The 25,194-nt window shown below is 46.0% G+C and overlaps 1 protein-coding gene across 6 annotated transcripts in view; it reads left to right on the plus strand.

Moving 5' to 3' along the window:
* bicd1a (bicaudal D homolog 1a) overlaps positions 1-23,691 on the plus strand; it is a 26,818-nt gene extending 3,127 nt beyond the window's left edge. Inside the window, exons 2-10 of one of the 6 annotated variants that reach the window (XM_084017973.1) lie at positions 14,093-14,305; positions 16,280-16,432; positions 17,055-17,543; positions 19,292-19,681; positions 19,766-20,533; positions 20,629-20,780; positions 20,871-21,081; positions 22,771-22,856; positions 23,434-23,691. In XM_084017973.1, coding sequence (XP_083874099.1) covers positions 14,093-14,305; positions 16,280-16,432; positions 17,055-17,543; positions 19,292-19,681; positions 19,766-20,533; positions 20,629-20,780; positions 20,871-21,081; positions 22,771-22,856; positions 23,434-23,548 — 2,577 coding nt within the window. In that variant the 3' untranslated portion in view covers positions 23,549-23,691. Of the gene's footprint in view, positions 1-14,092; positions 14,306-16,279; positions 16,433-17,054; positions 17,544-19,291; positions 19,682-19,765; positions 20,534-20,628; positions 20,781-20,870; positions 22,674-22,770; positions 22,857-23,433 lie in introns of those variants that run through there. The other 5 variants (XM_084017974.1, XM_084017975.1, XM_084017976.1 and 2 more) reach the window with 5 other exon arrangements.
* Positions 23,692-25,194: the final 1,503 nt, after the last annotated feature.

The raw sequence follows: 25,194 nt of genomic DNA on the forward strand, positions 1-25,194 counted from the left end.
TATCTTCTACGTATACGGAGAGGAAGCAGCCTTGTCGTCATGAAGTCATTTTTAGGTCTTCATTTTTTATTAAATCCATTAAAAAGCTCTAATTAAGTCATAGAGTCTCCCAAAGAAAAACATCCCTGCAACTCCGTCTGAAGTGGAGCGTGAGAAAAGAAGTCGTATCCGCTTTACTGTCATAACTCATCTTTTCAGCTCTCTCAAGTTACACGTCTGCAGAAGACTTGACATTAGAGATAGAGTTAGAGAGCAGGCAGTTCACAGGTCAGCCGTCTCTACGAGGCTTCAGGCTGAGAAAGATGCCAAAAGAAATCCACGTCAACTCCTTCACACGGTAACTTGGAATCCCTGAACAGAAAGATGGAGTCAGGATTCATCAGATCAGCGTGAAACGTTCCCAGGCTGTTTTTATATCGCGGTTCTTCCTTCACACGGTTCGACGTCCCTGACTCAATGACAGCAGACGGACGCTGCAGTAACGACGGCGTGCCGTGACTCGACATTCGACGAACAAAAACAACAAAAACCAGAGTAACTGATTACTGAGGAATCGCACTAAGCAACAACATTTTATTTAATTTTGAGTGCTTTAATAGCAACACGTGCATCACTTTGAAGACTCGGATGAGAAATCATCACTCAGTGAGTTGTTTTACAGACATTACGGCCTTTAATCTCAATGGATTTATTTTAAAATGTAATAGATTCCTTTTCACGTTTTGCTGAGTTGAATGAGAAGATCATGTGTTTAAACCAGAGCCAGTTAGCTTAGCTTGGTGTAAAGACTGTTTATCAGGCAGGAGTCGTGACTTGCACAACAAACTAAACACAACATCATCATTAGTGAGCTTTAGAGATTCTAATATGGATATTTTTCACTGTAAATAAATTCACAGCAGCAGAGGCGCCAGCATTTTAGTCTACAGTGCAGCTACTGTAATTTATTTTAATGGCACATTACCGTATATTAGATGACAGTATGTGACGGTGGGATAACTGCATTTTATGGTAGTATAATTAAAAATAATCAACCCTAATCAAGTTTAAGGTGTTTTTTTTAAGGTGCATATGTTGTAAAGTGCATCGTTCACACGGGTCAGCTGTCAGATTCACACGTCGGCCGTCCGGCAGATGATTGATTTGATGAGAGTCTGTTCCCTCTGGGATTCTGTCCACATCTGCATACATCTCGTTAATATCATGCGACCGCTCGGCCATCCGGCACCAGTGAAGCTGCTGTTTGATTCCTCGTACAGAAAGGAACAGGATTCATTCTTTGAGGTGGTGAATAATCATTGGATAAAAGGATTAGCAGCTCTTGAATACTTCTTCACATTTATTCACTTTTAAAGAAATGCTCAGGGCCCCCTGGTGTGTTCGACCGAGCTTCAAATCCGGGGACAACAATCGCAGCTGCTGTTTGTAAATCAATCCGTCCCGAGCGAGGAGAAAGGATACGTTAGCGGCTCTCCTCCTCTGCTCCTCCTGCCTGCTCCTCCTTTACATTGGGTTCAAGGGAGGGGCGGTAAAGGGGCTGAATCAATATCTCATGAGCTGGTGTTGCTCCCGCTCACCATGAGCCCACCATCCCCCTCCTCATCTCCCATGGTGTTCGCCCCCCCATCCTCCCCTGTGGTCCCTCCCTGGAGTGAAGTGGGAATTATGCATCGATTTCTGCTCCGCCAAGCTAAGCCGCACACTATTGTGCGTACTGTTGTGTGCGTTGTGGAAATCCGCAATTTGCATGTTTTGCAAACACGTCTGACGGATTTCCTCAAAGTGGATCATACAGAGAACAGCTGTTGAATCCGTCACTTCCAAAGCTTTTATTAGAGATTAAACCGAACCCGGCACCTCGTGGCGTCTGCCGGATGGCAGGCGGCCATGGAAACCAAGCCAAACCAGCCCAATGAACGACACTGAAGAGGAGCCATCTGAAGCGTAGCGATAAACAAATCATTATATTATTATTTTTCCTTCAGTTTCAACGACGTGTTCAGAGGAACGACACTATACACTCTGCAGGTTTTTACTGTGTTGACCTGTGACCTCGGCAACAGGCTCAGGGATGCAGTTGAGCATATAGATAAGGACCTGACTGCCCTCTGTTGGGGGGGGGGGGGGGGGGGGGGGTCGAAATGTGTGTTTTGTCAGGACCTGAAGGGAAGGTCATGTTTGTGTTTGTAGTTGAGTCACACATCGGGGCAACTGTTCCTGCATGTGTGCATGGCTCTGCCTTTTGTTTTATTCTGCCTGTCACATGAGAGGAGGTGTGTGGTGTGTGTGTGTGTGTGTGTGTGTGTGTGTGTGTGTGTGTGTGTGTGTGTGTGTGTGTGTGTGTGTGAGGGGGGGGGTTGGCTGCGGATGTTGTGATTGAGAGCAGAGAGGGAGGGGCAGCAGGACAGAGTGGTGTGGCGACTCCAGCCCATCAGTCGGTCTATTTGTTGTTTCAGGTTTTTATGGTTGACTTGATGGAGAGGAGGGGATGGAGAGAGAAGGGGGGGGGGGGGGGGTTCTGTCAACAGAATGCAAAAAGACGACGATGATTTGACCCATTTCATTCTGACCCTCACTCTTTTCCTTTGTCCTCACGTGAAAGAGAGAATGAACCGAGCGAAGGCGTTCCCTCTGCAGAGACACGCCAACAAAAACTTGCGTATTATGTTTTTCAGAAAGCGCCTCTTTTTGCTGCAGTGAAATATGGTCGTTGGAAAGAGGGAACAGGACTCCCCTGCCTGCAGGCTGCTGTATTGATTAGTCGGCTACTTTAGCTGTGTGTGCTGCAGAAAATACAGCCTCCCCTCTCGTGGAAAACTTCTGCAACCAAAAGATCTTCCATGTGTGAAATCTATGGTTGTGCCATCTGATGCAAATATGTATAGTTATTATCCACATTTTTTCCCCACAAATGAGTATTTTACAGCATCACTGACTTATGTCTAGACAGTTTAGCTCCAGTCTTCTTTCATGCTTATCATCTCTGCATGTCGGGGAAAGAGAAGCCTCCTATCTAGATGACCAGAGGCCATTATATCATGCAGCGAGGATGTAGAGCGAGGACGGGCATGATCCTCTGAAGTTCCACAATTACAGTGCACACACTCACTGGCATGCATGAGCACGTGCACACCCAAACATGCACTACTAATGGGTCAGTGATCTGTCTCCGTCACTTCTACGCTGTTAGGATGTATAGGATTGGACAGGTGTTTAATCATCTTCTGGTTAATCCATTTAATCAATGTTTTTTTTAAGTATGGGAAAAACAGTGAAATAATCTATAATCGAATCTATGAAAAGATCATGAATCATAAAGTCTCCCTGCATAAATAAAACATGAATACACGTATTTTTATATCCTTTAAAAAAAACTGGCTATATTTTTCACTTTACGTGCTGATATTTACAATTTCCCCCGGAAATGGAAATTCACCACGATCAATTTATCATCCCATCCCTGGTGTTAAAATCCAGCTCTACAGCCCAAAGAGGTTGAATTCGAGCTAAAAGCAAATGTAGAATGAAAAAGGCACACAAATGTTTGTACGTATAAGAGCTCAATCAGAGAGGAAAGCGTGGTAAAGACTTCCGTGTGGCCTGATGACATCACCTCATTAGGAGCCAGTACGAGGATTTCCAGGTCTGCAGCCCGGCTCGGAGGCTCTCCTGTGGATGCTGAAAAGCTCCAAGTCACTCAGAGGCGGCAGCAAGAGGCTCACTGTGTGCAGACCAGCCTGTCCATTGTAGTCGCTGTTTATCTGGCTTGGCTGAGTCCTCTTTATCAGCAGAGACCCACTGCAGAGAGGAGACAATGTTATCAGTTCAATCTGTCTCCTGCCTCTCTCTCTATCTCTCTCTCTGCTGGCACCGAAGCAGAATACCAAACAGCTTGTAACTCCGTCTTCCATCCTCTATTAATCATCCAAGCTCACTTCCCCGTGTTATACTTTTTCCTCGTGAATAGTCGGTCCCTCGTCCCTTGGAATACGTCCACCACTCAGACAGAGAGGAGACGGAGCGGGTCGATCTCCACACTCCCCCACATTAGCGGTGTAAGTCTTCCTTCGCCCCGGGCGAGTCCTCGAACACTCGCCGGACCGTGGAGACTCGGTTCTTCGTTGAGGCTCATAATGAAAATGGTCTGTTGTCGTTTAGGAGGATTATGACAGAAACCACTTAAAGGATGCTGGATGAGGTTGGATGAAAGTTCTCGACTGAAAACGTTTGTCCTTTGAGAGATTAAGAGCATGAAGAAAGAAACAGGCCACGTACTGTTATGGGAGACCCATGGGATCAACAAATCCTTCACTTCTGTTATATGTGGACGAGAGTGTGAAGTCAAATCTAATGTACTTCTTAGGCTGAACTTTGATTTGCATTTTCAGCTCATTAGGATTATATCTATATGCTTTTATCCCTAATATGATTAATTGAGCATAAAAAGTCAGTCTACCAAAGATAATTCATAATAATTTAATTTATAATTGGTTTTTAAAGCACACTCAAAAAATGATGGCATCCTCAAAAGTGAATATTGCAAGTTTCCCTTCCCTGTGAATGTAACGTGAATATATTTGCATTTTTAAATGTTTCTTGGACAAAGCTGGATGTTTAAATATGTCAACATGGGCTTTGGGGAAACTCCCATTGCTATTTTCCTCACTTTTATTTGGATATTTTATGGCAGTAACCACAATAATACCGTTGGGGATTCTGATGGTTGCTTCATAGATAAAGTCTTCCTTCCTGTCTGTCTGTCTGTCTGTGTCGGGACGCTCAGAGGGCACTCTGCTTTAAAAAGCACTTCCTCCTTTTCCAACCCGACGGCTCTCGTTCGCTCCACAAACGGATGGCAGGAGTCGGGGATGAATACCAGCGGAGTGCACGTACGAGCGCGCCTGCAGCCGTGCGTATTTTTAACATGTATTTGTGTGCTGGGACGGCCTCCAGGGAGGGCCGAGTGTTTTCGTGGTTGACTTCCTCGTGATCTCCTGCAGGGTAGCGGAAAGAGAACGCTACACATCAGATACAGCTGGTACACTTTGTGCAGTTTGTTAGTGTTGTCCTGTCTGCTCACAGCTGCTAACTAAAAACATATTCAGGGTCGCCCATGGAGTTGGAGTAATTAGCAAATGGCAAATGCTTTATGTTCCCATGAATGTACGCATTTATTTTTCTAATTAAAAGTAATGAGGAGAGAGGATGTAAGGATGGAGTTAGGAGAGAGGATGTAAGGATGGAGTTAGGAGAGAGGATGTAAGGATGGAGTTAGGAGAGAGGATGTAAGGATGGAGTTAGGAGAGAAGATGTAAGGATGGAGTTAGGAGAGAGGATGTAAGGATGGAGTTAGGAGAGAGGATGTAAGGATGGAGTTATGAGGAGAGAGGATGTAAGGATGGAGTTGAGGAGAGAGGTTGTAAGGATGGAGTTGAGGAGAGAGGATGTAAGGATGGAGTTAGGAGAGAGGATGTAAGGATGGAGTTAGGAGAGAGGATGTAAGGATGGAGTTGAAGAGAGAGGATGTAAGGATGGAGTTGAGGAGAGAGGATGTAAGGATGGAGTTGAGGAGAGAGGATGTAAGGATAGAGTTATGAGGAGAGAGGATGTAAGGATGGAGTTAGGAGAGAGGATGTAAGGATGGAGTTGAGGAGAGAGGATGTAAGGATGGAGTTATGAGGAGAGAGGATGTAAGGATGGAGTTATGAGGAGAGAGGATGTAAGGATAGAGTTATGAGGAGAGAGGATGTAAGGATGGAGTTGAGGAGAGAGGTTGTAAGGATGGAGTTATGAGGAGAGAGGATGTAAGGATAGAGTTATGAGGAGAGAGGATGTAAGGATGGAGTTAGGAGAGAGGATGTAAGGATGGAGTTATGAGGAGAGAGGATGTAAGGATGGAGTTGAGGAGAGAGGATGTAAGGATGGAGTTGAGGAGAGAGGTTGTAAGGATGGAGTTAGGAGAGAGGATGTAAGGATGGAGTTGGGAGAGAGGATGTAAGGATGGAGTGAGGAGAGAGGATGTAAGGATAGAGTTATGAGGAGAGAGGATGTAAGGATGGAGTTAGGAGAGAGGATGTAAGGATGGAGTTATGAGGAGAGAGGATGTAAGGATGGAGTTAGGAGAGAGGATGTAAGGATGGAGTTGAGGAGAGAGGTTGTAAGGATGGAGTTGAGGAGAGAGGATGTAAGGATGGAGTTAGGAGAGAGGATGTAAGGATGGAGTTGAGGAGAGAGGATGTAAGGATGGAGTTGAGGAGAGAGGTTGTAAGGATGGAGTTGAGGAGAGAGGATGTAAGGATGGAGTTAGTAGAGAGGATGTAAGGATGGAGTTAGGAGAGAGGATGTAAGGATGGAGTTAGGAGAGAGGATGTAAGGATGGAGTTAGGAGAGAGGATGTAAGGATGGAGTTGAGGAGAGAGGATGTAAGGATGGAGTTGAGGAGAGAGGATGTAAGGATGGAGTTAGGAGAGAGGATGTAAGGATGGAGTTGGGAGAGAGGATGTAAGGATGGAGTTGAGGAGAGAGGATGTAAGGATGGAGTTGAGGAGAGAGGTTGTAAGGATGGAGTTGAGGAGAGAGGATGTAAGGATGGAGTTAGTAGAGAGGATGTAAGGATGGAGTTAGGAGAGAGGATGTAAGGATGGAGTTAGGAGAGAGGATGTAAGGATGGAGTTAGGAGAGAGGATGTAAGGATGGAGTTAGGAGAGAGGATGTAAGGATGGAGTTGAGGAGAGAGGATGTAAGGATGGAGTTGAGGAGAGAGGATGTAAGGATGGAGTTAGGAGAGAGGATGTAAGGATGGAGTTGGGAGAGAGGATGTAAGGATGGAGTTGAGGAGAGAGGATGTAAGGATGGAGTTAGGAGAGAGGATGTAAGGATGGAGTTAGGAGAGAGGATGTAAGGATGGAGTTAGTAGAGAGGATGTAAGGATGGAGTTAGGAGAGAGGATGTAAGGATGGAGTTAGGAGAGAGGATGTAAGGATGGAGTTATGAGGAGAGAGGATGTAAGGATGGAGTTGAGGAGAGAGGATGTAAGGATGGAGTTGAGGAGAGAGGTTGTAAGGATGGAGTTAGGAGAGAGGATGTAAGGATGGAGTTAGGAGAGAGGATGTAAGGATGGAGTTAGGAGAGAGGATGTAAGGATGGAGTTGAGGAGAGAGGTTGTAAGGAAGGAGTTGAGGAGAGAGGATGTAAGGATGGAGTTAGTAGAGAGGATGTAAGGATGGAGTTAGGAGAGAGGATGTAAGGATGGAGTTAGGAGAGAGGATGTAAGGATGGAGTTAGGAGAGAGGATGTAAGGATGGAGTTGAGGAGAGAGGATGTAAGGATGGAGTTAGGAGAGAGGATGTAAGGATGGAGTTAGGAGAGAGGATGTAAGGATGGAGTTAGGAGAGAGGATGTAAGGATGGAGTTGAGGAGAGAGGATGTAAGGATGGAGTTAGGAGAGAGGATGTAAGGATGGAGTTAGGAGAGAGGATGTAAGGATGGAGTTAGGAGAGAGGATGTAAGGATGGAGTTAGGAGAGAGGATGTAAGGATGGAGTTAGGAGAGAGGATGTAAGGATGGAGTTAGTAGAGAGGATGTAAGGATGGAGTTAGGAGAGAGGATGTAAGGATGGAGTTAGGAGAGAGGATGTAAGGATGGAGTTATGAGGAGAGAGGATGTAAGGATGGAGTTGAGGAGAGAGGATGTAAGGATGGAGTTGAGGAGAGAGGTTGTAAGGATGGAGTTGAGGAGAGAGGATGTAAGGATGGAGTTAGGAGAGAGGATGTAAGGATGGAGTTAGGAGAGAGGATGTAAGGATGGAGTTGAGGAGAGAGGTTGTAAGGAAGGAGTTGAGGAGAGAGGATGTAAGGATGGAGTTAGTAGAGAGGATGTAAGGATGGAGTTAGGAGAGAGGATGTAAGGATGGAGTTAGGAGAGAGGATGTAAGGATGGAGTTAGGAGAGAGGATGTAAGGATGGAGTTAGGAGAGAGGATGTAAGGATGGAGTTGGGAGAGAGGATGTAAGGATGGAGTTGAGGAGAGAGGATGTAAGGATGGAGTTAGGAGAGAGGATGTAAGGATGGAGTTAGGAGAGAGGATGTAAGGATGGAGTTAGGAGAGAGGATGTAAGGATGGAGTTAGGAGAGAGGATGTAAGGATGGAGTTAGGAGAGAGGGTGTAAGGATGGAGTTAGGAGAGAGGATGTAAGGATGGAGTTAGGAGAGAGGATGTAAGGATGGAGTTAGGAGAGAGGATGTAAGGATGGAGTTGGGAGAGAGGTTGGAAGGATGGAGTTAGGAGAGAGGGTGTAAGGATGGAGTTAGGAGAGAGGATGTAAGGATGGAGTTGGGAGAGAGGTTGGAAGGATGGAGTTAGGAGAGAGGATGTAAGGATGGAGTTAGGAGAGAGGATGTAAGGATGGAGTTGGGAGAGAGGTTGGAAGGATGGAGTTAGGAGAGAGGATGTAAGGATGGAGTTAGGAGAGAGGATGTAAGGATAGAGTTATGAGAGAGGATGTAAGGATGGAGTTGGGAGAGAGGATGTAAGGATGGAGTTAGGAGAGAGGGTGTAAGGATGGAGTTAGGAGAGAGGATGTAAGGATGGAGTTAGGAGAGAGGATGTAAGGATGGAGTTAGGAGAGAGGGTGTAAGGATGGAGTTAGGAGAGAGGACAGTAAATAAAAGAGTCATTTGAGAGCAGATCTTCCGCCCAGCTGCCTCTCTGTCTCCTCAGCCTCTCAGACTCAGACATATAAGTGAAAGGCACTCTGGGAAACAATCTGGGCATCTTCCTTATCAGGATCAGGCTTGAGATGAATTGAATCACTTAAACAAAGCCACATCCTTTTAACTAAACGCTTCGCCGTCACGTGGCGTGAAGCGCACACATTGTGTTGGTGTGAAAGCGTCTTTGTGGATTTGTCGTAACTGGAAGGGATTTTCCTCCATGAAGCACATTAAGGCATTTTTCAGGCATTATCCTGCATTATAAATGATTTTTTTTTCCATGAGTGTCAGCATAATAGCATAATGTTATCAGAGGAATAATAGGCTTTGCTGCGCAAGAGGAACAGAAAGCAGGGCAATCATCAAGTCATGAAGAGAAGGACTTTCTAACAAATTAAACTAAGATTCAAAGGGTCTGGTGGAGCCTTCCTGGCCACTCAGCATTATAATGATCAACTATGTTGCTTCAGTAGACACACACAAAGCAATGCCTGTACTGCAGCTCCCAATTTATGCATTATCAAGTGATCAGCATGAAATTTCTGCATTTCATTACGTTTGCATCCACAATTCAGATTTTAAACATGCATCGCTGCACTTTCAATATGTATGCTTCAATATTGTAATTATTCCATGTGTTTTATTTTCTTAATTTCGTCAGCGTGGCTGACCTCCGTCCTTGCTGGGTCGTGATTAGACGGCCCCCCCCTCCTCGCTGGTGAAAATGTGCTTGTGTGCTTTTATAGACGACAGATCTCTCGACTTGGCACTTTTTCCTGCGTCCGAGAAGCACATGGGGACGTTTCCGTGTCCTTGCTAAAGGGCGATATGTTGACGGGGAAACGTTTCCCGTAAACCTGCTCCCGGAGTCACGCTCGTCACGGATATGTGTTATAAGTTTCTTTACGGATACTAAATATATAAAGGAAGTGTTTATAAAACTCCCTTTGTCAAAAGAAGCGAAAGGTTGAAGCTGCTTCTGACTTAAGAGACTTTTCCTCATTTGTTTCGCCCTCGATGCCGTTCTTCCACGATTATTTATGCATTGTTTTGTCCTTGTCTGTCTTTTTGTCCTTCTTCTGATGGTTTATTTGGCTGCGTCTCAAACACATTCTTTACAACTGATCGTCAAGTAAGTGCATGACAAGCTGCAGCAAGAAACCGTCTGTCTGCTGTCGCTGTCTCTCACTGTTCTCCTCATGACGCCGACAGCTGCAGCAGTCCTGCATGTCTCTCTCCATGGTACTGAAAGCCCTGATGTGGTTGGCTGGGCCGACCATCTGGACAGGAAACATCAGTGTGTGTGTGTGTGTGTGTGTCTCTCTTTTCATCTTTTTGTCTATCAGTGTGTGTTCGTGCTTTTCATGGGAATCCTTCTTGTGAGTTGCCGGATGTCCTGATTTCCGCTTCTCTTATCAAAATGATGAAATAGCGGAGATTAGAGCTTTTGGTTGTTATTTGAATAAAACTTGTCGTCTCGATTTACGGCTGAAATTGCTCGACATTTTCTCATCTTTTAACTTGTCAGTGTCTAGAACAAATACAACTAGTTTATTTGATCGCATATCCATCATTATTATTTCTAATGAGTCAATTAATTAGTGTTGGCTCCTTGACCTTGAGAATGTAACGTAGTCTAGAGCCGTCGCCACCTCAACGTTCCTATAAATACACTTATTTTTACAGCGAGATGCATTTGACCTGGTACGTCCACTTAATCATGAAAGCTTGCTGGAGATTAATTGCTGATGTAGAAAGGGCTCACTCTTCTTTTCCCTCTCGGGTGTATAAATAGACTCCCGGTGTCTATACACTCACCCACAGGTTCTCCCCTGACTCCTAATTAGGATGGCTGCTGCAACAGACAGGGAAGGATTTCAGCGTCGCACACGCTCCTCCTCTCTCCCTGGTGCAGCAGTTTGGTTTTGCTCCCTCCATTCTGCTCCTCTTTCCATCGCCCCGGGGATGAATATCTATAGAGGGGGGGCTCTATTGTTTGGACTTTTTATCCACAGAGGCACAGAAGGCCGAGGAGCCTCAAGGTTGAATGCATTATGAGGTTTTTCATTTCACAACAAAAAAGAAAAAAGCCAATCAGTGGAATCATCCTGAGGATATGGTTTTAAATTTTAATCTATCTGGCTTGAAAAACTGCGTTATGTTTGCCAATCAGGGGCCAAAAAAATCCATCATTCTAAATGATGCAGCATTAGTGACATTCATGTAATTAGCCAGAGAAACGCGGAGCTGCCAAAGTTATTTTTAGCCCACCATAGGTGCAGCGGCATCTGGAGGGACGGAGCCTCCTGTGCTCCTTTATGTGTAAATGTTGAGCCTCCTCGGTGCCGCTCACTGCGACTTCCTTTAAGAGGAGCAGTGGGCAGATGGAGCGGCCTGTCGAGGAGCGCGGCTCGGCCCACGCTGTTATGAAACCATCTGCTCCTCGTTACCAATCCAAGACCTGACTCAGCGCCTGGAACCGGGACGTTCTTTCCGTCTGTTTTTACAGTGTGGTTCTGCCGTTCTCTTCAGCCGGCATCTAAACACGGAATTAAATGTGTATTTAAAGGAGTTAAGTCATAGATTTATGTCCTTTCATGTCATTTATTTATTGATGTCCAAAGACTGGAGGTCATTCCTCCCTGCCAAGAAAAATATCTTGCACACAATATAGTTTTTGTAAACAGATGTGTTAATTACTGAGCTTTGGTTGTGCAGGCGGGTCGATTTTGGATAGCGCTAGGCTAGCTGTTTCCCCCTGCTACCAGCTTTTATGCTAAGCTACGCTAAATGGCTGAAGCTTCGTATTTAGTATTCAGGCTGAGAGCATTTCCCAACATGATGAACTATTCCTTTAAGACATATTTGGCTGACAACGCATTAATATTCCTCAAACTACTGAAAAAATTCAATGTATCATCAGTACCACAAAAGTTCAAACGCCCAGCCCTTTCTCTTTGGCCCCCAGTCACAATACACTAAGTGTACATCTTTGCTCTTCTTTTCCTTCATCTCCATCCAACAGCGACACACACACACACACACACACACACACACACACACACACACACACACACACACACACACACACACACACACACACACACACACACACACACACACACACACACACACACACACACACACACACACACACACACACACACACACACACTCTGCAGGTCCACATTATTGCTCGTCCCCCTGCAGGGTTTAGCCGTTGCCGTGAGGCCCTGCTCGGATATTGAAAGCCTCCCCATCTGACCCGAGAATGCGAACTCATTCACGTCGACTGTGTTTGGAATTAATCAGCTTTTTTTGTTCTTGAGGCCCTCCCTCTAAATCATTCACCACAGTCACACTGTCTCCCCGCAGAGCGAGAGAGAGAGAAAGAGAGAAAGAGAGAGAGAGAGAGAGGGCACGAAGGAATAGAAATGCAGTGAGAGAGGGAAAATGAGAGATGATTATGATAGTGTGAGAGATAGTGAGTTTTTTCTAGTCCTACAAGTCATTGAGGACAGTTTTGCATACATTTGTAAATCACACGAAAACAAAAGGGTCCACTGGATAAGACTAACTATGGAAACGGTGCCTTTCTGAACAAATAGTGCTTCAATTACATGATTTACAGCAATTGTGAGTTGATATTTATGTTTGTCAGAATGTTTCACTATGAATGCAATGATTACAACAGGACAGTGTTGCTGGATCTATTCCATAAACCAGTATTTACTGTTGCTGTTGAGCACTCAAACAGCAGGTCACATCTGACAGAGGCAGGTGGTCAATTAAGATAATTAGGCGCCATTAAATTCCCTCCGCTGATTAATCCGCTCCATTCACACACCACTTTATCTAGGAGCGCCACAGAAGTGCTTTCTCATAACTTATCACTGCTTTATGTACTTCAAGTTCTGCAATAAAGTAGATTCCGGCTGTAATAAATTACACCAACATAAGTCAGTTTGTGAATCAGAGGTAAACAGAAATGAAAAATGCCTTCGCGCGGTGGGGGAAAAAAAGACAGCTGCACACTGGAGCTCATGTCATCTCAACATAATGGAAGCTTGTAGCTTATAAATGATTCATCTCGGAGGAAAAATTGTTGTTTTTATGTCGGGGTGGCATTGGGAAGACTGTGAATTATTGATAATTTAGTCCATAATATATGGCTCCCTGAGGATTTAGGCCGCATTGATGATTTGGTCGGGTAACTCTGTCCAGGAACTGTGTCCTAATAACCATACATGCCGCATTGTTTACAAGTTTCTGTGGCGACTGTGAAGCAGAAAATACTTTTCAGAGACAGCAGTATTGATCCATCGTCTCTCCGACGGGCTGCTGAGAATCTGAAGGATGGTTGGTCGTATTCATCGCCTTTACAAGTCAGGAGATTCTGTCTGCAGTCAGGAAAATAGTGCAGCATTGCATGTTCACACAGTATAAATTATATATCATCTCCTTAAGGTTACTGCATTAAGGGTTAGGAATCACAGAGTAACTCACGACACGATAATATCACGATATTTTGCCCTCGATAACAATGATATCACGATACTGCGATACATGATATAGTGCAAGATATCATCTACGATATGCATCACGATATTAATTAATCTTATACTGTGTTTATTCACTTCATTGTGGTGTCAGTTTCACAGATTTTGTGAAAAACAAAGTGCATAGTGTTAGCTTAGCCCCTCTTTAACACACACTGACTAATTGTGTAAGTGTTCATACCAATATAGCCATTGAATATTGATTTTAATATCGCATATCGCAGCAGGGATTATCACAATATATATCGATATTTCGATATATTGTCCCACCACTAAACTGCATATCTCTAAATTTCACTTGTAATTGGTCCTTGTTCCCCTAAACATAACCTCAGTGGTCCGAGCTTTAGCGCATTACACTGCTAGTTTGGTCCAGCAGTGTGGAAGGCCTGTTTTGCTGTTGATGCATGCTTTGATTTTCCCAATCAAGCCTTGGCCGCCTCGGTCATGACAAGTCAGCTCTCGGAGCCGTGAAAACCTGTGTCATGAAAATGGGAACAGTGTGTCTATTGATCACAGCGAAACATCATCCCACCTCGCTGGGAAGCAGGTATCCTTTAGGGACGGGCCCTTAGGAAACAAGCGAGCCGTCGGCGCTGCCGCTGGTCAAAAGTACAGCAGGAGTACGCCTAGTGGCCATGAATGTGAAAAGATGTGCCAGCTTGGCTCTGCATGCCAGTGGGTGCAAATCCCTCACACGGATTAGGATGTTCATGTTATATGACAGGATTTGGATCAGCGTCCCTACAGTGTTTTATCTATTTTAATTACGGATATTGCGTTGCTTTTCCTCTGACCATTCCGCGTTTTATTCCCCTGCAGGCGTTCGGCCAGGCTTACAGCAACCAGCGTAAGGTGGCGGAGGATGGGGAGACCAACGAGGAGACGCTGCTGCAGGAGTCGGCCTCCAAGGAGGCCTACTACATGGGCCGTCTCTTGGTGCTGCAGACGGAGTCGACGCGAAGCCGCTCCGTGGCGTCCAACGCCCAGGCCGAGAACGAGAGGCTCAACGCTCTGGTGCAGGAGCTGCGAGAGGTGAGTCTGCAACAGATGCAGAGGCTTGTGTCGGTTCATGACAGGCGAGGGAAAAACACGGGAATATGATCGATGTGAGAAAACGCATCGTATTAGCTGAGAGTAATTATTTCATACAATCATGTTTTTTCCTTGCATTGGTAGATGTTTTTTGTTGAGATAGTTATATAGAAAAATATCTTGGGAGCACTATAATGGGAAAAGGCTGTGCAAAAAAAATTTCCTTTTATTTTGAAAATCTTGGTCACTGAATGCATTTTGTGCCTCGTCATCTCTTTGTTTTCCACATCCTCATTATTAACTGTTCATGAACTGACATGAGATCAGTTAAAGGCCCGAAGGTCACGGTGACATAAGGGGGGTCAAACCCGATGCAGAGATAAAAAAAAACAACACGCATGTGCGAGGCGTGCGTTCATGCGTTCATACGTGTCTGCAGCCACGGTGTCGGGCAGCGCGGGAGGTCGAGTCGGGGTCAGACGCCGCGGCCACGACCCCATTGTGGGGGGCAAATCCGGCGCTAAGCTGGGGAATAAGTGAAATGCCCTGAGCTCGGCACATGTGTCGGGCCGGAGTGAGCCGGGCTGCTCTCATCACACAACCAGCACAGGACGCACACGTGAATCCGAAAAAAAAAAAAAAAAGCTGCCACAGTCCCAGTGTTTGCTGTGAACTCCAGATCAGGGGTGAGCTGCCCGGCTCTGCCCTCGATGCCAGCGTTGTGTGCTGCACTGTCCCTGACCCCGGCCACTGTAGCCCCCCGATCAGCTACGCTTCTATACCGATGATTGGCCTCTAATCCTGTCCACTTCATACGCAGCTCAGTGTAATTCCCTGCGTTGTCATGAATATGTGAGTGGACGAGACGGAGTGAGGGAAGGCCTTTATAATCGATAATAATACGGCATCCAAACATGTCTTACAGTATGAGTTCTTATTTATGGTGTTGAGGTTTGGTCTTAAACGTGTTACATTGTCCTGGATTAGTATAAAAGGTAGTCTGTGTATATATATATATATATATATATACATATACTTCTATGTATTTTGCAGTGGAGGCTCCATTAGCTTTAAGAGTATAGGAGCTGCTGTCGGCTCGGGTACAAATCAAAAGATGCAGTGGATCATAATGGTCTTTAGTTTCAGTCCAGTTGCCAGTTCTAAAAGCACCGTCATCCAGCCCTGAACACACACACACACACACACACACACACACACACACACACACACACACACACACACACACACACACACACACACACACACACACACACACACACACACACACACACACACACACACACACACACACACACACACAGGACTCTGAGTTTCTCCCCACGCCGGTCCGACACTGACTCTGGGTCAGCACTTCTGCCATGTGTACAGAGAGCTGCAGGCAGCTGCATTGAGACTCACATGTTCACATATGCTTTACATTTTGCACTATTTTCTATTCCATACTTAATATGATGATTCAGTCCAGCGTTACATTGCTGTACACATTTACTCATCAGGTCTGTGATTATAATAACAACCTCATTCCTATCCTGCTCATCATAAGAATGCAGAGTAATAGCAATTACATTATATTAATAATATATCATATGGTTCTCCCTGTTGAAGAAAACTTGCTGAGGTCTCAATACATCCCCAGTGCCGCCGCCTAGCATACTTAGATTTATGACCTCTGTGGCCGCTGCATTTCTCATCCACACTTTATCTGGTCCAGCATATGGTCGACTTTCTATCTGCACACAGCAGGTGACCCGAAATGATGACTCATTATTGATAATCTTTGTCCTCTTCATGCTGTCGGAGAGGAGAAGTCTGAGAGTGTAGATTATGAGTATATACAGTATATAGCATGGATAGCATGGATAGCATGGATTTAGGATATGAACCTCCTCCCTCCTCTTCCCCCTCCCTCTCTACTCATTCTACAAATCTTTTTCATCCCATTTGTTTTTCCAGAGCAACGAGATGCTGGAGCTGCAGAGGAGCCGGATGAGGGAAGAGATCAAGGAGTACAAGTTCAGGGAAACCAGGCTGCTGCAGGATTACACCGAGCTGGAGGAGGAGAACATCACGCTGCAGAAACTGGTGTCCACGCTCAAGCAGAGCCAAGTCAGTATGAAGTCACGCGACCGCAATCTCAGTTACACCGCGCGGCAGCACATTTCCTCTCATACAGATGTGTCATCTCCTTTAATGATGAGACACCAACTCCCGTTTGCACTTGAGATGAATGACGAGCACTCAATTTCCCCGATATCACTTCCAACGCCCGCTTCACCAGCTTTGTGTTTTTCAGTTGTGGGATGCACCGGATCAGCTCGTTGTCCGTCATCCTTTATTTCCCTTAAGGTGTTCCGGTGTCCCACGTCCAATTACACTGAGACAGTGTCTTTATGGGTTTTACTCACTCTCTCCCCAATACCGGTTCTGGAGTAGATTAAAGTCGTATATCATGTCATAAAATCACTCATGTGATGTAAACCGTAGAAGATCCTATTGTAAAGGTTTAATAAAATAAATCGACTGGAATAAAAAGAGAATTTAACTGCTTTGTAATCAAATCCAAATTCATCTCTCTTTTTTTTTATGACAACATCTGCCTTGTGTTTTTAGATGTAATATTCTCTGCTGCTGTTCTCACACTTCCTTACGTCCCCTCTAGTGTGACCTGGGATTGGGATTGGGCTAATCTTTGAATTCTTCTCTTTTCCTTCCTTGCCCTGCTGCTCAGGTGGAGTACGAGGGACTGAAACATGAAATCAAGGTGTTAGAGGAGGAGACTGTCCTCCTCAACAGTCAGCTGGAAGACGCGTTACGTCTGAAGGACATTTCCGAGGGTCAGCTGGAGGAGGCCTTGGACGCCCTGAAGAGCGAGCGCGAGCAGAAGAACAACCTGCGGAAGGAGCTGGCCCACCACATCAGCCTGAGCGACAGCGTCTACGGAGCCGGGGCCCACCTGGCCCTCACCGTCACCGGCGTCGAGGGTCTCAAGTTCCCCGAGGAGACCAACGGCACCAACGGCAGCGTCATCCCTGCCGCCAACGGCAACAACGAGGACAGCAACCGCCGCAACGGCCACGTTCACGCGGGCGCCGGGTCGGCTAAGATGAACGGGGAGTACCGACCGGGCCGGAAGGGGGAAGGCCTGCACCCGGTGCCGGACCTGTTCAGTGAGCTGAACCTGTCCGAGATGCAGAAGCTCAAACAGCAGCTGCTGCAGGTGAGATACAATAACTCCAGCCCTTTTTGGGTCATCGGATGTTATTTTCAAGGTCAGCGCAGACGCCACTTGGGTCGAGTTACCGTCTAGAAGATTTCAGTCGTTTTGAAGACGCCCCAAGACAATTTACTGCAGCCCACAGCACATCAGAAGACAACGTATTGATCCAATTTCCCTACAGGACAGTTCAGTTTTTAGTGGAGAGACTGAGGCATCTTATCAATTATCACTGCTGCATTCTGTGTGGGTTGACGTCTTTGTTTGTTCGGCGGAGGAGTTTTTCTGCATTCAGTGTTCAATGCTACACTGATGAAAGCAGGAAACACAGAACATAAGAAGACAGACATCACAGAATGTCTTAGCAACAACAGATACAAATAATAATGGCACTGAAACCAGAATAGGACACAACGAGCATCTAGTGATGACGCTAATTCGTAGCACAGCAAAAACAGTCCAGCAGTTGAGGCGGCACATTTGCGTGAGCTAAAGGAAATCCTGTCAGGGTGATTATTCTCCAACAGGAACGGGAGCAGAGACGGAAATGGAAACTGACTATATTCTGCTTTTAGTTTAGAGACAAGGGGACAGAAATAACGGTCCAAAAAACACACTTTTTATGTAAAGCACAGTTAGCTTGCATTTCAAAAAGCTACTACCATGTAAATAAATGTGTTTTTTAACTATATTTATGCACACAAGAGGACATTATAGTGTGTTAAACGACATAAAAATCATAGGTATATTAGATCCATACTAAAATCAAATAAAGTCATTAGTGCCCATTTTCTCCCGAGCGGAGCTCCTCAGGGAGAAAGGAAATAAGATTAGCGGCTGCTATATTAGCAGCGGGCCTTTCTCCGTAAACACAATTACTCACGAATCAATTTTTTCTCTCGAGTTTATCATTCTTGAAAAGACGTAAAACGCCAGCAGCATTGGCTTCCAATTGCCAGTTGTTGTTTATAGATCAATTTTGTTTTTCTTAATATGTTAAAGAAGATACAATTACATACAATTTGATTTTAGCTATCACTGAAAGCACGAATCACCTTTTTTTTCTTCGGCGACTGAAGAGTTGGATCAATAATGTTTACTCCCGTTTACTCCGTTTTGGAATGACTGATCAAAAAGCCACTAAACAGCTATTTTAGTTGCAGGTATCATGTAATTTAAGAAAATAGACTCACACATAGTTATTATGCATTTATGATTTATTTATGCAGGGAGATCTTTATTTATTTAGAAAATTATTTATTTTTCACTAAAAAGGATATTCAATTAAAAACAGGGCTTGTATCTAAAAAATATATATATAGATATATAAACTGATACCAGCAGGTTTTAGTGCCATTATTAAGAGTATTATTATTGGCATAATATCATGAATCGTAGTTGTTCTGATAATCGTCCCATGTCTAGATATGATACATTTTTTAATTTTATTTGCTTGTGTTTGCCGACTTGCTGCTAAACATCTATGACTACATGGTCTTTATCTGAGGTCGTGCAGGTCATACTGACTGTACATTTTTGCGTAACTGAGTCCTGCAACACTACAGCTTTTATCAGCCGCCTCTGAATATCACTGCTATTTTTATCTTCATTTTATTGCTGTAGGTTAAATCATGTTTAGATCTGTTAACGTGATAGAACACATCAACGCGGTATTATATAAGAATAAAGTGAAAGGCCTTGGACTTTGGTTTTTATGAACAATTCTCATGTGGGACCGTTTCATCCATCAGGTGGAGCGCGAGAAGTCCAGCCTGCTCATGAACCTGCAGGAGTCTCAGACCCAGCTGACGCACACGCAGGGCGCCCTGACGGAGCAGAACGAGCGCGTCCACCGCCTCATGGAGCGCGTCAACAGCATGAAATGTCTCAACGGTGACAAAGAGCTCGACGACGCGCAGGAGAGCGAGAAACCCGACGGCGGCTCGTCGCCACCGGCCAACGGTCACCACAATCCCGACATCCACGGCTTCGAGATCCTGGAGTGCAAATACAAGGTGGCGGTGACGGAGGTGATCGACCTGAAGGCCGAGCTCAAGGCCCTGAAGGAGAAGTACAACCAGGCGGTGGAGGGGCAGGGAGACGGCCACGGTGAGGACGTGGTCCAGGCGCTGAGCGAACAGGTTTGTCACTTTCACAGTTTATATTTGTGTTTTTCACACTGAATCCACCGTCATGTCACAAACGTCCAACTGATTTCTTCCAAGCAGGTATCACTTCTGGAGCGTGGTTACCGCGAGAGCCGGGAGAGGGTGTCGAGCCTGGAGGCCGAGCTGCGAGCGGCGGCGAGCACGGCCACGGAGAGCCAGGGCATGCTGAACGCGGCGCAGGACGAGCTGGTGACCTTCAGCGAGGAGCTGGCGCAGCTCTACCACCACGTCTGCATGTGCAACAACGAGACGCCCAACCGCGTCATGCTGGACTACTACCGCCAGAGCCGCGTTACTCGCAGCGGCAGCCTGAAGGGTTCCGACGACCACCGGGCCTTGCTGTCGCCTCGACTAGCCCGCCGCCTCGCTGCCGCGTCCGCAGCCTGCTCCTCCTCCTCCTCCGAGCCCCCACGCAGCCCCATGGACTCCCCGTCCAAAGACGCCCATCACAACAACGAGACGACGCCGAACAGGGTGGACTCCTCTCACAGCAGCCCCACCCGCCACCCCACGGGCTCCCCGGTCGTCAGCATCTCCCCGTGCCCGTCTCCGGGGCCCTCGGAGGCGGGCGGGGACCTGCGGAAGGAGCCCATGAACATCTACAACCTGAACGCCATCATCAGGGACCAGATCAAACACCTGCAGAGGGCCGTGGACCGCTCGCTGCAGCTGTCCAGGCAGAGGGCTGCGGCCAGGGAGCTGGCGCCCATGCTGGACAAGGACAAGGAGCTGTGCATGGAGGAGATACTGAAGCTCAAGTCCCTGCTCAGTACCAAGAGAGAGCAGATAGCCACACTCAGGCTGGTGCTGAAGGCCAACAAACAGGTAATACCATGGAAATGTCATGTCTATGCTGTCTGAAGCAAACCTATCATTTGCTCACATGCTGTAATAAAAAGGTGAAACTGTCCACGTTGTAGACAGCGGAGGGTGCGCTGGCAAATCTGAAGAGCAAGTATGAGAACGAAAAGGCGATGGTGACGGAGACCATGATGAAGCTGAGGAACGAGCTGAAGGCTCTGAAAGAAGATGCCGCCACCTTCTCGTCTCTCAGGGCCATGTTCGCCACGAGGTGAGAGGGTGGAAGTGTGAGTTTACCGATCTGGAGAACATTTTCCTTAAGATATAGAGTCGATCATCGTTTCTTCTCCTCCCTGTGTAGATGCGACGAGTACGTCACCCAGCTGGACGAGATGCAGAGGCAGCTGGCGGCGGCCGAGGACGAGAAGAAGACGCTGAACTCCCTCCTCCGGATGGCCATCCAGCAGAAGCTGGCCCTGACCCAACGGCTGGAGGACCTGGAGTTCGACCACGAGCAGACTCACCGCGGCCGCGGCGCTAAAGTGCCCCGGATAAAAAGCAGCCCGCCCAAAGTAAGTCACAGAGGCGCCTTCACGGCTCCCTCCAGCCCCACCAGACTCTACAGCCCCTCCATTATCACCACCCACACCCCCCTGACCCTCGCTTGCCCCCCCTCTGTAGAGATAACCGCCTGTCCGTCCGTGTCGGCGTGGAATTCAGACACGCTTTCTGAAACATTCCAGACAACGGCGTCGACTCTTCAACCAAACTCCCCTTATTTATCCCTGGTAGACCCTGAACGCCTCACCTTAGAGTTCAGACGACTCCTTTATTCCAGACAAAACGTGGGTCGACTGTCCCCGTCCCACAGCGGCGTAAGCCCCGCCTCAGTATCGCCTCACCTCCGTCGAAGGCGATGACTCATCATCTCCAAAATATCGACTATGTACACAGGAGCCACCGGATTAGGGGGGGACACAGAGAGGAGGAAACGCTGGTTTCACATGGTTTAAACAACAATCAGGAAGAAAGGAGTCCCTTGAGAGATTGCTCCATCCTCAAAACAGCACCGGACAGCCTTTTTTCTTACTGGTAACGTTGGACTGCGTAGGATTTTCTAATAAACACTCTTACGACCGTGATATCGGGCGTCTTTTTTCGGCATCTGAGAAGCTGCGGTCATAAAAATGTGACATCACGTATCCCTTTCTTAGAGTACTGGGGTGTGTTTCAAAACCAAGCAAGAAATAGCTGCAGCCTCTGCTGCAGCATACAAACAGTGACTCACACCCCCTTGTGGCAGACTTAGTTTATAACATGTTCATTCAAATGTTATTTATCTATTCCATAACACTATTATATGTTGTTAAATGATATTTCCGACAGTTTATTCTTGCATGCCTTAGTTTGTCGGCAGGCTTAAAGTGAGGAGTAGTCCGGAAACCAGTCAGACCTCCTCTCTGTGCCTCGACCTCCTGTTTGATTGTCCCTTTGTTCACGTCCCCACTTAGCCCACATGTAGTATCTGAAAGGAAAGCAGATCCATTTCCTGATAAGTCACAGTAATCCCGGTTTTCTCCACCAGACAGCAGTGTCTGCAAACATTTCCATTCCCTATCCTCTCAAACGCTGTTCGACCTCGCTCTTTTATCCTACCTCAGATAATCATATTTAGCATAAACAACAATTTAAGATGATCGTACAAACAGACTATTTTTGTGGAAGTGACGAGCGCGACTGGTTTGGACTTGAACCGGAGTTCATGAACATAATGGAGCCGTGAGCCTCAGGCGTCCTGGAGGATTGGATTGTTCAGCATTAGCCCCACATCAATATGATATTGGATTTCCAAGTGTGTGTGTAAATATGTCTATATGTGTGTGTCTCTTCTGTGTGTTTTCCGCCTCCAGCGCTGATTGTCTAGCAGTGGCAGAGACCGGCCCTGTCAGTGTGATGAGATGAGACCGGAGTAGTTACATTCACACTATGCAAGCATATACTGTAATTGTACAGGCGGTGGAAACGGACACGTAGGTCACACTCAGCCTGGGTTCAAGTATTTCTCTTCTTTCGGGTTAATTTACGTGAGGAAACACTGACTTCCGCTGCAAGAGAAACCAAATGAACATCCCCGAGATGATGTAAATGTCGCGGCTGCAAAGTCTCCGACGTGGTGTTCCTCCTGTCTTGTCCTCCGTGTTTTCTCTGTCCGTTTTGTCTAACTGAGTGTCACCACTCTGTATATCTGTCTAATTTATCAGTTTCTTGTAGATTGTCAGCAGCCTGCTGCCTCAGTACCGTCACTCTCCCCACAACTAAGGCGAGGGAGAGCCCCCCTAGCGCGCAGGTAACGAGCTGTAGAAGCTGCTGGTAGTCGGCTCCTCCATCCATCCATCACATGACAAACACCCCATTCACATTTAATGCCGGCGTCTTTCCTTGGTTGCACAGCTGCATCAGTAGAAGATTAACGGTCCTGCATGCTCTCAGTTTCCACTTTACTTCAGGTGGTTATTATGAACATGGTACGGCCGAGACCCTTGCATAAATAATAACACTGGGGAGGGATGAATGGTTGTTTTTCACTCGCATGTTAAGCATGGCAGTATTAATCTATATGCTTTTTACTGTTTATATCTATTTTTTTGTAATTGCAATTTAAAAAATATTCTTATTTTTTTCCTGGCAGATATGACTTTCCATAGCAAGAAAAACACAGTGTGATAATAATTATATGATGAATAAAGGAAGGATTACCGTGGTGAGGGATGTGTCCGACAGACTGAGCCACAAGCGGTCTATTTTTTTTGCCTGGTTTTAACGTCGCATGTTGCATTCTTGTTTATCGATTTGGTAGAACCGAACTCACTGCTGCCGTCTCCCGTCGTCGTATTTATTCTCTTCTCCTGTCTCTCTTCCCACAGTCCTAAATATTTGGCAGACCTCCAGGAACACCACGCGGTCCTGTCCAGCAGCACTAGCCTGCTCTCCCCCTGCGACCCTCGTATCTGTCTGGCCCAGCAGCCCCCCGGCACCTAACCTCGCTGGTCCAGGCCCGGGCCTCGGTCTGGTCGGAGTCACGCAGAGACAGAGACACTTTGGATGGGGTTCAGTTCAATCCCTCCCCAACCTAGCAGTCCCACCTGGTGCGTATTGGACTCTGTGACCCCCCTTCCAACCTAGCAGTCCCACCTGGTGCGTATTGGACTCTGTGACCCCCCTTCCAACCTAGCAGTCCCACCTGGTGCGTATTGGACTCTGTGACCCCCCCCTCCCCCCCTCTCTAAGGGGCCTCCTGGTTACCTGGGTCGCAGAAGAAGAGCACGCTCTCTTCTTCACTGGTAGTGACATCATGAATTGAGGCGCAAAAAAAACGAGTGACAAATCACAGGAATATTTTTTCCTTATTCGTATAATTATTTATGAATTATTTATTTACTCTATTGATTATTTATTTACATACTGCTTTGTTGAAGTTTCTGAAATATTTATTACTGGAATGTTTTTGTTCTCTCATGTTATGTCATTCTTCAACATATGGAAATGGAGACGTGTTTTAATGCTATGGTGACGACTTCGGTCGTCACAGACAATTTAGCTGCTGTACAAAAAGGAAAAAAACAATGCAACCAAATACCAAAAGTGTTTTCTTGTCTGAGAGAACAGGTTTAAAAAACGTGCCCGACCACAATATAACCACACTTTAACATGTTAGCTTTTGTCAGTATAGTAGTCAAAACGTGTGTCTGCCACTTTTACAGTTGTTGGACTTCTTTGGGTTTGCAAACAGACTAATGAAGGTAAACGAGGAAAAAAGGCTTCTTGTGGTGGTGATGGGTGGATTTCAACTACCTTTCTAACATCACTAGCGCTTCTCGGGATGCTTGTGTTTTCTTTTATACAAAGATTTTCTTTACTTTTGTGTATAAAGACTATTTTATACCTACTATTATTATTTGTATTGCAGGGTGTCTGCAGAGACCGGGATAGATGAGAGACTGAGTGAGATCAGGACTAGGGCTGTTGGCCTGGGGTTTCTTTTGCCTTTCTTTTTTTTTTTTTTTTTATTGCACAGGTTTAAGTGAACTGACCTCCATGTTTTTTTTTAACATTAGTTAAGAGCAGAGGGTTCCCCTAAAGCAAATGTTTTGTACCATAAAGTATTCTCTGTGAGCTCGTTCACTGTATTGACCACAACCTCAGAAAACTGTTCTTATCACCCTTATTTCCTCCTGTAATGACAAAAAAAAAAGCTTCTGTCTTCGTCACTTCTCCACGTTTAGCTGTCCCTCCCAAACAATATGCAGTACGGTCCAAGCACAATTACGCACTATGCATTAAAGCAATACAGTAGTGCAGGTCGTAGACTGATCCAATAAAGATTTTCTCCCATTCCTGTCACTAACCAGCAGGCTGAGAAGCAAGAAACAGCATGAGTGAGAAACATGGGGTTCACAATGGAGATACTGTTTCTTTTTGAAATACGGATTCAATCAAATCTGACTGAGATGGATGTAACGCGTGACGTTTGTCGCATAATCGAAGTCCCATTTCACGACGTGTTTAATGTTCTCGTCACGGCACTGAATGCGTGTTTTTTTCTTCCAGCTATGAAAGAGATCAACTGAAACCGCGTAGCCAGTATAGTGTTGTAACGACAGATAAAAGCGTTTCTGTTACAGTGG

The sequence above is a fragment of the Eutrigla gurnardus genome (assembly GCF_963514095.1).
Source record: "Eutrigla gurnardus genome assembly, chromosome: 9".
Classification (NCBI taxonomy): Eukaryota; Metazoa; Chordata; class Actinopteri; order Perciformes; family Triglidae; genus Eutrigla; species Eutrigla gurnardus.